Raw genomic sequence first — 14,471 nt, 5'->3', positions numbered from 1 at the left:
CAACTAGAGAGGGACTGAACTGGCATGCTGTGGAATTCCAGGATGTGCCATCTCCTAAATCTTTCCTGCCAGCAGTCCTACTTTTCCTGTGCAATTATTATATGATCTCATAGCAATCATTTCTATACTTAGGATGGTTGTAGCTATTATGTTTCTTGCACTGAGTGGAAGGATATCAGGGCTGAATCCCTTCAGACAAAAAGGCAGCTGAATCAAAATCTTCTATATGCTGGGTAAGTTTCCTAACCCTGGATGATGAGCTAAAAAATTCAGTGGAATTTCTCACTAGAAGCTCAGTTCCCTGTGCTTTTGTGAATATTTCTAATCTTTTGATGGATTCAGCTCTTGAATACAAACCCAAATTGTTTTACATTTGGTTGAACTGAATACTTTCTTGGCTAGCTGCAACTAGCACAAAGTGTAACTGCTTCCATACCCTTTTTGATGATCTTCCATGACGTCCTCATAGCCTGGTAAGGGTGAAAAGAAAAGATTGAAGTAAATCCTTTGTCACTAAGAGAGCAGAGCAAAGGCTTGCACATGACACTCTTCTAAGTAAGATCAGTTTATGTAGGTCTTACAGCTATGAAGCTGAGTGCAAAATTGTCTGGATATCACAGAGGGAGTAAAATATCAATGGCTCACTCTCAGGTGTGGGTGGTTACATTTTGCAGAGCTCCACAAGAATCTGTCCTGCATCTGAACATGATAAAGTTCTTGCTAACAGTCTGGATTACAGAATTGTTGATTAAATTCATATATGACAGTGGAAGATAGGCTTAAATTCAAAGTGATTTTCACAAACTGGTTGAACACTTGGAAACGAAAGATAGTATTCAATAGAGACAGTGCAAAAGGGAGAAGTGTTCGGTGACAGAGATAGAAATAGGGACAATTAATTACATGGTGGTTAATTAGAGGGAAACAAAACCAACCAGATCTTAAATTCTATCACAAAATGATTGTTGGTTAAAAGTCTACTGCTGTTTCAAACAAAGCTTGCACTTGACATGGATGCATGGAAAAATATACACTGTGACACATGCACAATTATCCTTCATTTTTATAAAGTCTTACAAGGTCAAAAGTACCATATTATGCCCAGCTTTGGATGTTGTGTTTTGAGAAAGGTACAAATCAGTTGAAGGAAGTCCTGATGAAAACAGCAAAAGACATCAGCTGTTGTGGTGTCCTGGAGTGCCTATGGAACAGTGGCAGTGGGCTTTGTCTACGTGAAGACTGAGGGGCTAATTTAATAGCCTGAAATCACAGCAAGGAAGATCCAAGTTAAACGTTAAGGAAAAGTTTGTAACTGCAAGTCGGAACAGATTGCCTGAGGAGGCTGTAGTGGTGCTGTCGCTGGAGGACTACAGAACGGGTTAGACAAACACTTGTCAAGAATGACATAGATGTAGCTGATCGTGCCTTGGGGCAGAGCCACGGAGGAGCTGACCTCGCGAGGTCTCCCTCCAATCCCATTTTTACATGAAGAGCATTATGCTTGTTTCCTCCCACTCCACCTTCAGAGTTCTTCAGTGTTCCTCCCACAAGCCTTCCTTCATTTGCAGCTACTCTCCTAAAAATAAACTTTAACTGCTTCTTTTACTATTTTATACATGTGTAGGAAATGCTTTTGTACCAAACAGTTCTATGGGTAGGCAAGACCGATCTCATCTATGAAAAAGGACAGGACTACTTCTTACCATTTGTAGATACGCGCTTCGGTTACAGAAAGAGGATTCTCACTGCAGGATTGGGACATAGACCTTCAGAAATATTTTAGCCACCAACTGAAATACGACCTTCAATTGAAGTGACAGGAAGCTAGACGTAACTTTATTTTTTTCAGCGTTCATTCTAGACACGTTAAAATTAAATTCTGGTACCCATTTTCCCACGAAGCTGAAAGGGCGGTAGCTCCTAGTAAGCTTAACCTAAGCGCCCCCCCGTTTTGCTGAGAGGAGTTAGTTTTGATAAGGGCCATCGCACTGCGTAGTCGGAACGAGCAGCCGGACCCTGAGCAGAAGCCCGAGCGGGTCCGATGCACCGAGCGGGGCAGAGCCGAGCGCGGAGCCGAGGGCAGCGGTGACCCGGGGGGCGAGCGGGGCCGGGGGGAGGCGGCGCTGCGGGGGGAGCCCTCGGGCCGGGCTCTCGGCGCGGATCCCCCCGCGCTCCACGCGGCGTCGCGGAGAACGGACCGGAACGGGAATGGCTAAAAAAGCCCCGTCCCCGCTACGGCGGCGGCGGCGTCGCCCCCGTCCACCCCACCCTCCCGCTCTGCCCCTCGCACCGAGGGCCCCTCCGCTCTCCCTCCGGCGGGGAGAGGCGCCGGGACGGCCGGGAGCAGCGGGGGCCGCCCCCTCCCCCCGGGGGCGCCAGGGGGACGCCTGGCGCGGCGACGGGGACCTCGGCGCTCGCTTTTATCTTTCATTCGTTCGTTCCTTTATTTATTTATTTATCTATCTATTTGCTTATTTATTTATTTATTTTCAATTTCTAAACTCTTGCCTCGCAGATTGCGCGTGATGAGCTCACGACGCCGCGCCCCCCGCCCCGGCGATGCGCAGGGGCTGGAGCTCCGCGCTCCCGCGGTGCCCCGGCAGCGCCCTCTCGGACCGACCCTGCCTCCTCCTCCTCCTCCTCCTCCTCTTCTTCTTAAAAACCCGGGCGGCGGGGTGGGGGCTTTCCACCTCTCCGTTATTTATTTATTTATTTGGTTGGTTGGTTGGGCTTTTGTTCGCTCCTCCCGCCGGCCGCTCCGCGCGCAGGTGGATGCGGGAGCGCTCCCGGGAGCGCGGGGCGGGGGGCGGCTCCGCCCGGGCGCGGGGCGGGAGGGAGAAGTTTCTCCGCGGCTCCGGGCCCCGCCGAGGGGCGGCGGGCAGGGAGGGAGCCGGCCCCGCCGCGCTGGGCTCGCCGCCGCCACCGCCACAGCATCCCGGCTTTGGCCATGAAGAGGAAACAGAAGCGGTTCCTGCAAATGACGCTGCTGTTCACCGCGGCGCTGATTTTCCTGCCCGACATCGGCCTCTGGTCTCTCTACAAGGAGAAGCACCTGGTGAAGCCCGCGGAGCCCGCCGAGCCGCAGGTAGGTGCGGAGCCCCGCGAGGGCAGGAGGCGAGGGGGGCAGCACCCGGGCTGCTCCACCGGCCGAGCCCGAGAAAGTTGTGGGGGTCGCTTGGGGGGCGGGGGGCAGCGGGCACAGGGGCTGCCTGTGAAATCGGGAGGACTTGGGATCTCGCACGCCTCGCCGGTCTCTAATTCTCATTATGAGAAGCGGAGTTTTGACCGCAACTTATTTTTTTTTATTTCCCTGCTTCTCCGTAATACTTCTTGAACCAATGTGCGGCTGGCTGCCCGCTACAATTGCTCGGGGTCCGTCTAGGTAACTTCACCGCCCGGGTTTTGTGTTTCCTCTTCTTTTCTGTTGCTAACTCGACGGGCGCGACCGACAGTCTTTTTCTCTTCTGAATGTTCCTAATGTGACCTGGTACAACTGCTTGTCACGATGGTGTCGCGACGAACTTTTAAGTATTTCCAGTTTACAATCTCCTCAATCGCTGTTATTATTAATAGCGGCAGATGACAGGAGCTGCCTTTTTTTTTTTTTTTTTTTCCTTAAGTAATTCTTCAAGTCGCTGGGTTTAGGTCTCGTAAATCACACTATGACCTGCGTTAAGTGAAGTTTAGTTTCTGGGAGTTGTTGTAATGCGGTGCTTTAAAACCCTGCCTCCAATTTACCAGAGGTTGTATTTGTCTTGTTCAACGGTGCTGTGCTCCTACACTGTGTCCCTGCAATTTAAATATAACATAAATCATAACATAGATCATTAGTAAGAAATTATGGGATTGTTTGATCTTTTGGCTTGTTTAGCACTTGTATAGCCTTCATGTTAGAGTGCATTAGACAGCATCATATATCATTTTAGTGTATTAGTAGTCTTAATTTCAAGGGTCATCACCCATGTATAGAATGTGTTTTCCACATACTAAATGTATTTAAGTCAACGTCTTCAATAGAACAATAACGTATTTGATTCTTTGTCAGTGTAGCTATCCATTACAGAACTTAGCCCTCTGAAGTAGTGTGACTTCGTTTAGTGAAATATGCTGAATTTGAGCTACTTTATTACTACAGGAGGAGGCTAGCGATAGCTTCTTAATTTGAAGCTTGCTTTATCTTTCCAAGGGTTTTAAAATGCTGTAGGTGTCAGGTGATGGATTTTCAGTGCAAGTAATGTCTGCTGAAAGAAAATTATACATGATCATAAGTGTCTGTCATTAGTTTACAAGGTGCATGCTATAGTCCTTGCAATTTAATTTACTCTGTGATTTAGGAAAAACTAAGGTATTCAATGCAAATAATGATTTCTGTGTTGCATAGCTTTTTAAAAGATGCATACATAAAATGAAATTTCTGATGTTCAAGACGGCACTCATAAGTGGAGCGTGACTGGATAGCACTTGAAGGGAAATAACTTTTTTTGAAAAAAACTTCTGATTAAAATGGTGGAAGAAAACCTTGGGAGATCAGTAGCTGAGCATACATGAAGGACTACTGAGACATGCTAATGAGACCTCAGCAAATTTTAAATACCAAGTTTTCTGAAAGAGGCTTTTTAACAGCTTCCTTTTCTTTCTTTTCTCCCCACCTGAATACTAATTGAGCAGTAATGGGGCTGTTTAATGGGAAAACAATACAAGTGAGCAATGCAACTTTGCACCTCACAGCTGACTCTAATATAATTCCACTGTCACAGTCAGAATTGAAGTCATGTTGGCAATGTCATTGCCCTTTGAGAATTGCAGGTTGAAGTAGAGGTGATGCAGTTACGGTACTTGTGTCTTTGCATTTTGGGTTATAACATGCACATCTGTACGAGGAACAAGAGTTGAAATACAAGTTTTGAATGGAACTTCTTTAAATATTAAGGAAAATGTAAGAAAATGGTCAGTGTATTTCTTTGAGACTACACTAGAAATGAGATTGTACTAGAAAAGACTACATTAGAAATAGCGAAATAGTATAGTAGAAATGCAACTCTTTTTCCCCCGTTGGGTTCGTAGGAGATGAAAGAATTTAAACACTCAGCATAATCATTCTTTGACCTTGAGGTGTTAAATTGCTCAGTACTTACAGCAACTTAACATGAGTTTTAAGATCAGTCCTACTGAAACTGCAGCAGACTTTTCTTATGCGTTCTGAAGTTATGTGAGGTAACATAGGTATATATGTAGAGTCAGCAGTTGGGACAGTGGTGTTCAGCCAGGCTATTGTGCTACGTCTTGACCATGGGAAAGGCGCAGAGTTGTCAATGACTTTAAGGTATAGGCTGAATTGGCTTTACCAGTTGTGTGTCTACTGATACTGTGATGTTGGAAGTAATGTTTAGAAACATGCCATCTTGTTTTACTAACATTTAAATGAATTTTATTCATCATCATGTGTTTTTGAGGTGATGGCATGACGAAATTCTGATTTTTCTGGCTAGTTCAAAATTAAACTTACCAGTTTGTTGCTAAAGCAGGCATCCCCTAACTTGCCCGTGAATGAGGGCTCTGACAGCTGCTTCTGCCATGTAAGCTGCCTGCCACAGAACCAGAGGGATAGCTGGCTGATGGAGGAGGCATTGATGTCCTGACAGCAGTAAGCAGAGAAGCTGTTCAAAACCAGTCCACTATGCAAAAGTAACCTATTTCTGTCAATGGTAGAACAGTGTCTCTGGGGACTGTGTCTTTCCCAGTGATTAGAAGAGGGCACTTGTGCTCTTTAGTGCTATCTAGAAATTCTAAGGTGAAATAATAAGTTCTTTTTTATTCTTTAAAGTAGAGCTGCAATAAGTTACATAAGAATGTTTTTTTGTTTGTTTTGGTCATTGTGCAAATTCTGTTTCTGAGCAGTGGCGCTCTTATTTAGGAAGGATTAGAAGATGAGAAAATGGTATTGTTGACCCTGATTTCAGACAGCATTAATGATTTTGATCACTATACATGAATTTTATAAGCAATGTTAACCTCAAAGTGTTTTGTACATACAAACTTGCTTTTTTAACCTATCATATTTTCCTAAGGTTTTCACCTGTGATCTTGCAAGACTTTGTCTTTATATTTTGATATTTTTTCTTTATTTGTGTTTATCAGAAGTAGATCTTCAGTGGTAAAGGTACAGTTCTTAAGGTTCTGAGTTACATGGAGCAACAATTTCTCCATAAAGTATAGTTTGACAATGAAACAGTACATATGAGGGGAAAAAATATAATCAATTTCTGGTGTAATTATTTTTAAGCCAGTCTTCCATGCTGTGCTATGGGAATAAGGGAAATTGAATAGAGTATTTTTATTGCCTTTTTAAAAAAGACTCATAAATTCCTTAACACGTTATGGTGTCCTTGTATTTTGATTACTTTTTTTTTTATTATTTAACTTTGTCTTTTTTCCTTTTTTTTGTTTCTTTCCCCTGAAAATATTATGTATGTATAAGTATCCTGTCTGATCTTTTCTTTTGGCAAAAATCCCATGGCCAAGCTGTTTGAATAGTAAGTTATGGTGATAAAACTTCTTAATTTCAGTTTTGTTTCCTGTGGGGGGAAAGCAACAATGCAGTACAACCAGTAGGATGTAATCCTACTCCAAACCTGGTTAACTGATGCTATCTAAAGTTAGTGCTACTTTATTTGGCTACAGTAAGGCTTTATGCTTGTCTATTATTTTACGTATATTGACTTTGTGTTAAAGCTCCAAATTTCCTGCCGCAGCTTTCCAGTGTCCTTAATACAGGTGTTTAGTGAAAAGTGTTGAGAGAGATGTTTCTGTCTGGTTTTATGGGATGCCACTTGGATTGGCTGAGAGGAGGGCAGTCTAGGGAAGTAACTCCTAATGCGATTCAGCTTCATTTGGTATACTTTTTTGATTCAGTTGCCATCTTCTTGCTTCCTGATGTCAAATCTCCACACTTAAAATTGAACAGCAGCATCTCTTAGTCACTGATGCTCTGTAATACTTATTAATAGGTGTATTACTGAAATGCTTTATGGTGTGTAAAGGAAGGAAAGAAGGTAGATTTCTGGCCTCATTTCACTTGTGCTTTTGTGCAGTGGGGTATGCTACTTTAACCTTCTGATTTAGGAACTTCTGTGGGTTGAGTTTTCAGTGGTGTTTTTTTGTGGTTTTTTTGGTGCGTGCATGGTGCTCAGAGCAAAGACCAAAATACAACTGTGCTGTCTGGGGAAACACTGGAGAACACCTTCCCCTTCTCCTGTGAATTCTGTTTCTGTTTGGGTAGCCCTGTGATTAGGTCTTAGCTTAGATCTGGGTTATGTGACATATGGATTTGTATGAACTCCTGCAGATAAGGAGAGCTTAGATCATAGAAGTTCTGGGTGTGCATTGCTGTTGGTAAACAGGCACAAAATCCACTTGCCGAGCATGGTGGCTGGGAAAGTACTAACTGTGGCTCCTGAATTCAGGAAACAGTTTCAGCCCGAAATATGTCTTGTAAACGCTTGTTAGTTTTGGAAGTCCGTGAAAGAGGTGAAAATAAACATTTCCCTCATAATGCAGTGTTTCTCACTATTAGTACACAGGTTCTGATAATCATAATTGTTCCTGGACAGCTAACACTGTTTACTCACTATCAATGCCAGTGAAGTGTAAAGCTTGGGTTGGCGAATTCTGTTTCTCAAGCTGCACAAGAACTGCATCTTGAAAGTGAAATTTCCTTTCCTTTTTTTCTGGTTAGCTGCATTTCCCTTGCTTTGCCGGTTGATATCATCTTGTGCTAAATATGGTTTGGTTAGGACACAAATAAACACTTGTTTCCTATGATTCCACTGTCAGGACAGTCAGGTACTTAGGTGTTTAGTTACTTTGTCTCAGTTAGTTTTGTTTTCACTGCAAAGCTGTGAGGTGAAAGGGTTTTGTTTAAAAGAGGAGCAAATAGAGTGACAAACAGGCCTAAGTCTACTAAAGTAGCTGCTTGACTATTGCTGACATGAATTTGTACTATCTTCTGAGAGTGTATGGCGAGCCATAAAAAATAACTGATAAACTGAAGCTTCACTGTCTATGCTCAGTTTCTCGGTTTCTGTGCACGTGCTGTTCCGAGCAAGTTCTCATTTCTGACCTCAGAGCAGCAGCTGGGACTGGATGTGTTCAATCTTCTTTGATTCTGCAGCCCTGTTCATTGCCACACTGATATGTCAGCTCCAACGGCCCCATGGCAAAACAGCTTAGTGTTTTCAAATGCAATGAATTTGTAATCTGCATTTCCTGTTTAAATATTTGATAGTCATACAGTTAACACTTCTGTAATTTACTTATTTATCTGAATTGTTCATGTATAATTTTAGTCCCTTGTATATATTGGAGCCTACTGAGGAAAGTATAGTTTGAGGTCTAAAACCTTTATTACTTTTAAGATACAATATTATTTCTGGCAATTAACAATACCGTTCTTGTATTCACTGTACCAGAGGGAGCCCTCCTGTGGTTAATTTTATGTCTATCAATTTTCAGGAATGTTACTAAACAGAGTCTATCTTAGGGGATAAAATGGACTGTTTTCTATATTTAGTTTTCTTTCCACTTAAGTCAGAGTTTGTAATACCTTTCAGCAAATATTATTTGGAGGGGGGGGGGGGCGGGTTGAGGACTGTCATTTCAAATTTATCCAAATCCAAACACAAAGGCAAGAAACTTCTGTGTATACCAATGTTTGGTCTTGCAGAAAGAGCATGGTAATGAGAAGGGCTCTGTGGTCTTATTGAAGGAGTGGGATGCAGGATTGTTCACTGACTGGGGGCAGGGAGGAAATACCCAAGCTGACCTATCACTGGGACTTGATACTCACTTCTATATTTCCTCATCTCCCTGTGCAGGGAATGTAGTTCTTGTGTTTGGGTCTGGGGAACCACAGTGGTACTCTAGGTTCATCCTGACTGGCAGCCAGACTGCTCTGTGCGTGCCATTTGCTGGAGATGTGGCCATGTGTAGACAAATGTCTGTCCACTTACAGAACAAAGAACAATTCAACTTTTTTTTTCTTTTTTTTTTTTGAATATTCAGACAGGTAACTTATGCTCTTTGTCTAGCAATATGCTGGTGCGCACATTTGTAGCAATTGACTTGAACAAAACTGAGTGTACGCTAACTGTTTTGATGGATCAGGACCAGGAGCAAGCATATTGAGTTACTTTAAATAAGTCTGGAAAAAAAAAAGAACTCAGAGGTTGACAAGTTAAATACAATGCAGCTCAGGAATCCCAGACTAAAAATCCTACTTCTATTGTAAGTGTTCCTCAGTGTCGAGAAACCAAATAATGCTGACTGAAAGAAGCAGCAGTCCCATTTTTTTAATGTTTCTTTAAAATGTGGAAAGGAGATGTCAACCTGTTGTAACAACTCCTTTCTGAGAATTCCAGTGTGAACGGTTTTTTAAGGTCATGCTCCATTGTCATTCCTTGGTTTCAAACTGGTTTTGACAACTGCCACGTTTGGAGGAGTTTCACTAGGTGATGGGCTTGGCTGTGTAAACTTCCTCAATGTGTCTTTGATAGAGAAGTCCTTTCCTTCTTTATGAAAAAATGCTATACAAGAGACGTGCTTGAGGCTTGCTCAAGAGGTAAAGGAGAGGAAGAAAATGTATTGCAGGAATTTAACGGAATTTCATGCTTCTCTTTCAAATTCTTCACCTTCATTTCCATAATTTCCACATATCTTTTTTCCTAGAGAAGATTATGTGACACAAAGTCTATGCAAATACCTGGTGATTCAGGTCAGCTATTTAATCACCAAACTAATGGCAATATATTCAGAGAATTGTAGGAATACAAATGATAAGCTGTATGTGCAGCTAACATAGAAAATAGATGGGCTAAAATATCCCACTCTTTCCTGCCTGTTTCTACAAGGTTCAAGGTAGTGTTTTATGAGGATGGTGTTATCTTATACTGCCATTTTAAGATCTCTTGGTTGATCTTATGGAAGGAATTTCCCATCCCCTCTTTCTCCTGGCCAGATCCTATTTATTGAAGACCTCTGCCCTCGCTTTTGGATGTAGTCACTAGCTGAAACATGAGGCTTTCACCTAACTACATGTGGATTTAACAGACAACTACAACATCCCTTTCTCCCAGACACCTCCAGATATTGGTTACAATACAGTGGCTGAATTTTTCAACCAAATCCCTGGTAACAGGACATCACAGCATTTGACAGTTGTCTTACTAGATCATCTGAAATCACTTCCACAGCAGATTGAGCCCGTCTGCCAGATTTTCCTTGAAGTAGGTGAAGGATATTTGCATGTCTTCTTCAGAGCCACATGAGCAATAACTCCTGTGAGTGTTGCAGCAACAATGAGTTTGGGGATAGGTAACATTTAGCACTGCTGTGAATGTGCAGTGCCCTGAAACTTCTGTCAGGTTTGTGCTAGCTAAGAGTTAACCATGCCCAGTGCAGTTTCCTACACTTATCAGTTGCTTTGTTTTAATACTAAATTTACAGTGCAAATTGGCTATAGTAGACTAGAAAAGTCTGGCCCATACAGGTTAAATGTTTCATTGATCAGCAATAAACAATTGATTCGGTGCTTAAGATGCAATGGCGATTTAACAGTTTACTTCCGTGCTATAAGGCAGTTTATTACAGGATGTGATACTGCTAAGAGATTTAGCTAGGCAGAGTAATTATCTGAACTAGAATTTGGTCAGGACACCAGTGTTAATACAGGGTGCTTTAGAAATTGGATTGCTCACTGAAGTGTGTAAGCGTAGATTTATCAGACTAACTTAAGGTGCTCATTTGCTTAAAGCAGCATAATTTTTCATACTTAAAATAGAATAACAGATGAGTTTATTTAGAAAATTCCAGCCTGTTTGTTTATTGTTAATCTCTGAAAAGAGTTAGCTATAAATTAAGTACCAGAAGAATGCAAACCAATTTTTACAACAAACTTTGCATTAGATAACATAATGGTCTGTAACAGACAATTTCTCAAAACTATATGACAAAACAGTCTTTCTGTTTTGTTATACAGTCCCTGGACTAAAGGTTATACCTGTAACGTTAACTTTTGGATAACGCTGATAAAGCTTTACGTGGTTGTGTTGGAAAAGACAAGCATCAAAGATGTGTACACGTGCTTGGAAAGTTTGAGATATTCCCCCCAAGACAGTTAGCTCCAACAGATATTGGCAAGAGAAATCTTTTTTCCTGCATAGATTAACAAATTTTGCCAGTCCCTAGCAAAGCCTCCACAAATGCACCAGTTGTTAGCCAGAGCTAGATCACTCGAGAAGAGCCTGTGATTTGTACCAAATCTTCTGCTGAAGCAGTATCCTTCAATAGTTTACCAGCTCTCAATTATCTGTCTTGCAAAATTGTAATACATGGTTTAATAAAATAATTCGCTTATGTGATATATTTTTTTCATATGAGAGACAAAATTCCTACTGTGGTCTTCAGTGGAGAAAGTCTTCTCATTTTCAACACAGCAGCACACCCCTGTCTCTTGTCTGTTTCTCTCCTTTATGTTTGCTTTTTTTGAGGGAAAAACATTTTGGTTTCTTCAATGTTTTGGAGACCTCATTTGATTGCTGGGTAAATTATTATACAGGATTGCTTGAATGCTGGAAATTTTTAGATTGCTTTTTCTACAGAGTGGTAGTTTTACATTAGCATGGGGAATGCATGGAAGACACATTAATGCCATCCTACAAGAAATATATTGCTATTTTTCAGGCTCTGAAAAATGACTACATTTTAAGTTACGTTTGATATGGATACGGAATGAATGACAGGCTTGAATGGTTGTTGTTTTCCCAGGATTGCTCAACATAAACTAAAGTGACAGTCAAATTGCTGATCAAATTTCACAATTATAAAAACGGTGTAAAAATGTAAATCCAGAACTTTTATAATATTAAATAATGAATTGTCAGCTGAAGTTAGAAAAAAAAATCATTAGAGGTGCAATGTACATGGACAGAAAAAGTACTTGCAATGGCTCTAAAAGTGATCAGAAAGCGCAAAAATGACATGCAAAAGCCTCATGGCAAAATATTCCTTTGGTATATTTAATCTGTGTTTCACATCAGATTAAATCTTTTCAGCCTAAGGGCATCCTTGATGTAATTTCAAATGATAGTGAAGTAGTGGGAATTTCTCCAAGTATATGGAGACACTCCGATCTGACTCAGATGGTGAGGTTTTGTTTTGATTTATGTTGCTTCTTGATTTGTAGAATGGTAGAATCACTAGTTTGGAAAAGACCTTTGAGATCATAGAGTCCAACCGTACCTGTTCACTACTAAATCATATCCCTAAGCTTTTCATCTACCCATCTTTTAAGTACCTCCAAGAATGGTGACTCAACCATGTCCCTGGGCAGCCTCTTGCAATGCCTGATAACCCTTTTGGTGAAGTATTTTTTTCCTAATGTCTACTCTGAATCTCCCCTGGAACATCTTGAGGCCCTTCCTTCTCGTCCTATGACCTATCAGTTGGGATAAGAGATGAACACTCGTCTTGCTACAACCTCCTTTCAGGTAGTTGTAGACAGTGATAAGGTCTCCTGTCAGCCTCCTTTTCTCCAGGCTAAGCAACCCCAATTTCCTCAGCTGCTCCTCGTAATGCTTCTTCTCCAGCCCCTCCACCAGCTTTATTGCCCTCCTCTGGATGCACTCTAGGACCTCAATGTCTTTATTGCAATGAGAGGCCCCAAACTGAACGGAGTATTTGGGCTGTGGCCTCACCAATGCTGAGAACAGGAACACAATCACTTTCCTGGTCCTGCTCGCCGCACTGTTTCTGATATGAGTCAGGATGTCATTGGCCTTCTTGGCCACCTGGGCACACTGCTGGCTCATATTCAGATGGCTGTCAATCAACACCTCCAGGTTCTTCTCTGACAGGCAGCCTTCCAGCCACTTTTCCCCAAGCTTGTAGTGCTGCATGTGGTTGTTTTCCAAGTACAGAACTTGGCACCTGGCCTTGTTGAACCTTATCCCGTTGGCCTCAGCCCATCAATCCAGCCTGTTCAGATGCCTTTGCAGAGCCTCCCTGCTTTCAAGCAGATCAACTCTTCCTCCCAGCTTAGTGTTATCTGTGAATTTACTAAGGGTACATTCAATCTTTTCGTCCAGATCATTGATAAAATAGCCACAAGTTAAAGAATAGCTACCAAATAAACCAGAAAATATGTAGCTAAAACATCTGGGGAAATGACTTTTCATTCTCTCTGCTGAAAAACTCATTTTTCTACCTTTACCTGGATGAGATTTTTCACTCCTCCACCTACTGCTATAACCTTCCTCTTCCCTCGTCTCCTTGCTTGGAATGTGTCCCTGTCCATAGCAGAGGGGTTGGAACTACATGATCTTTAAGCTCCCTTCCAACCAAAACCATTCTAAGAGCAGTAAAGAAGCTGAGATGGGTTTTTTTAAGCCATCCATACACAAAGCACAGAGACGAACTTCTTGAAAAAGAGTTCTTATTAATGTGAGACTTACTTTTTATGAAACTGAGATGGTATCTCAGTGAATTACTACTCAGAAATTCCAGGTGCTGCAGTTCATGTGCCGACCCCGCACAGAGCAACAGCGCAGTCAGTGAAGATAAAGATGTTTTCACTGAAGTAGGTTCATTATGAATAAGTGACAGAGAAATTTTTCTTTAAATGCTCAAGATGCACAGCAGATATCTCCTTCAGAAGCAAAGAAGAAAAATTGTAGTTTGTATTGGGAGAAGAGAACTGGAGATGACATCATGCTAAGCAGTAGCCGGCTTCTGCGTCTGGAATGCGTTTATGTGGCAAGTGAACACAGGAGATCAAGCCCAGGACACATGTATTTGCCGCCCATGCATGTTTTATCCCCTTCAGAATGAGGAGGTCATGGAAAAAACTTTACTTTTTCTTGTGTTGTAGTCACATTCGTTCTATGACTTAGGAGACTAAAATCTCTCTGAAGTATTTCTTTATGGGCAAGAGGAGGTGAGGAGACCACCTTTGCTCCTACAGGGAGAGAAAGTGTATTTTTCTTGATGTGACATTCCCTAACACTCTTATAAGGAATTTTGTGAAAGACACCATGCAAATGTATTTGAAAGTATATGTTTATGAGTATAAATTCAGTACTATCTACAATGTCTTTGGCATTTTCTTTTTTTTTTTTTTAATAATTGTGGATTCTTTTTTTCGGTGGATTCTTTTTTTCGTCTCCCCTCCCTCTTTATGCACAGATTGTATGTGGGCTGGATTTATTTTCATTTTTTGAACAGTGATAGCTTTAGATGACCTACTGAACTTTTTTTCCTCTTTGTTTCCAAGTCTTGAAATACATAGGCAATAAAGATGTTGGCTCGCTTCATTTGTGCCCTTGTTTCTTACCAATCTTTCCCATTAGCCTTTACTACTCCTTAGGAATGGACTCTTATATAGATTTCTGTAGGAGACCATGCACTAGTTTGTTAAAAAA

At 41.7% G+C, this 14,471-nt stretch overlaps 1 protein-coding gene across 1 annotated transcript in view; it reads left to right on the top strand.

Annotated features, from left to right (window-relative positions):
* Positions 1 to 2,943: 2,943 nt before the first annotated feature.
* The window catches only part of GALNTL6 (polypeptide N-acetylgalactosaminyltransferase like 6), a 451,816-nt gene continuing 440,288 nt past the window's right edge, over positions 2,944 to 14,471 (top strand). Inside the window, exon 1 of the mRNA XM_069855784.1 lies at positions 2,944 to 3,085. Within this exon, the coding sequence (XP_069711885.1) occupies positions 2,948 to 3,085 (138 nt within the window). The 5' untranslated portion in view covers positions 2,944 to 2,947. The remainder of the gene's footprint in view (positions 3,086 to 14,471) is intronic.

Source organism: Phaenicophaeus curvirostris, chromosome 4, assembly GCF_032191515.1.
Source record: "Phaenicophaeus curvirostris isolate KB17595 chromosome 4, BPBGC_Pcur_1.0, whole genome shotgun sequence".
Classification (NCBI taxonomy): domain Eukaryota; kingdom Metazoa; phylum Chordata; class Aves; order Cuculiformes; family Cuculidae; genus Phaenicophaeus; species Phaenicophaeus curvirostris.
This window is presented reverse-complemented; position numbering and strand designations above follow the sequence as displayed.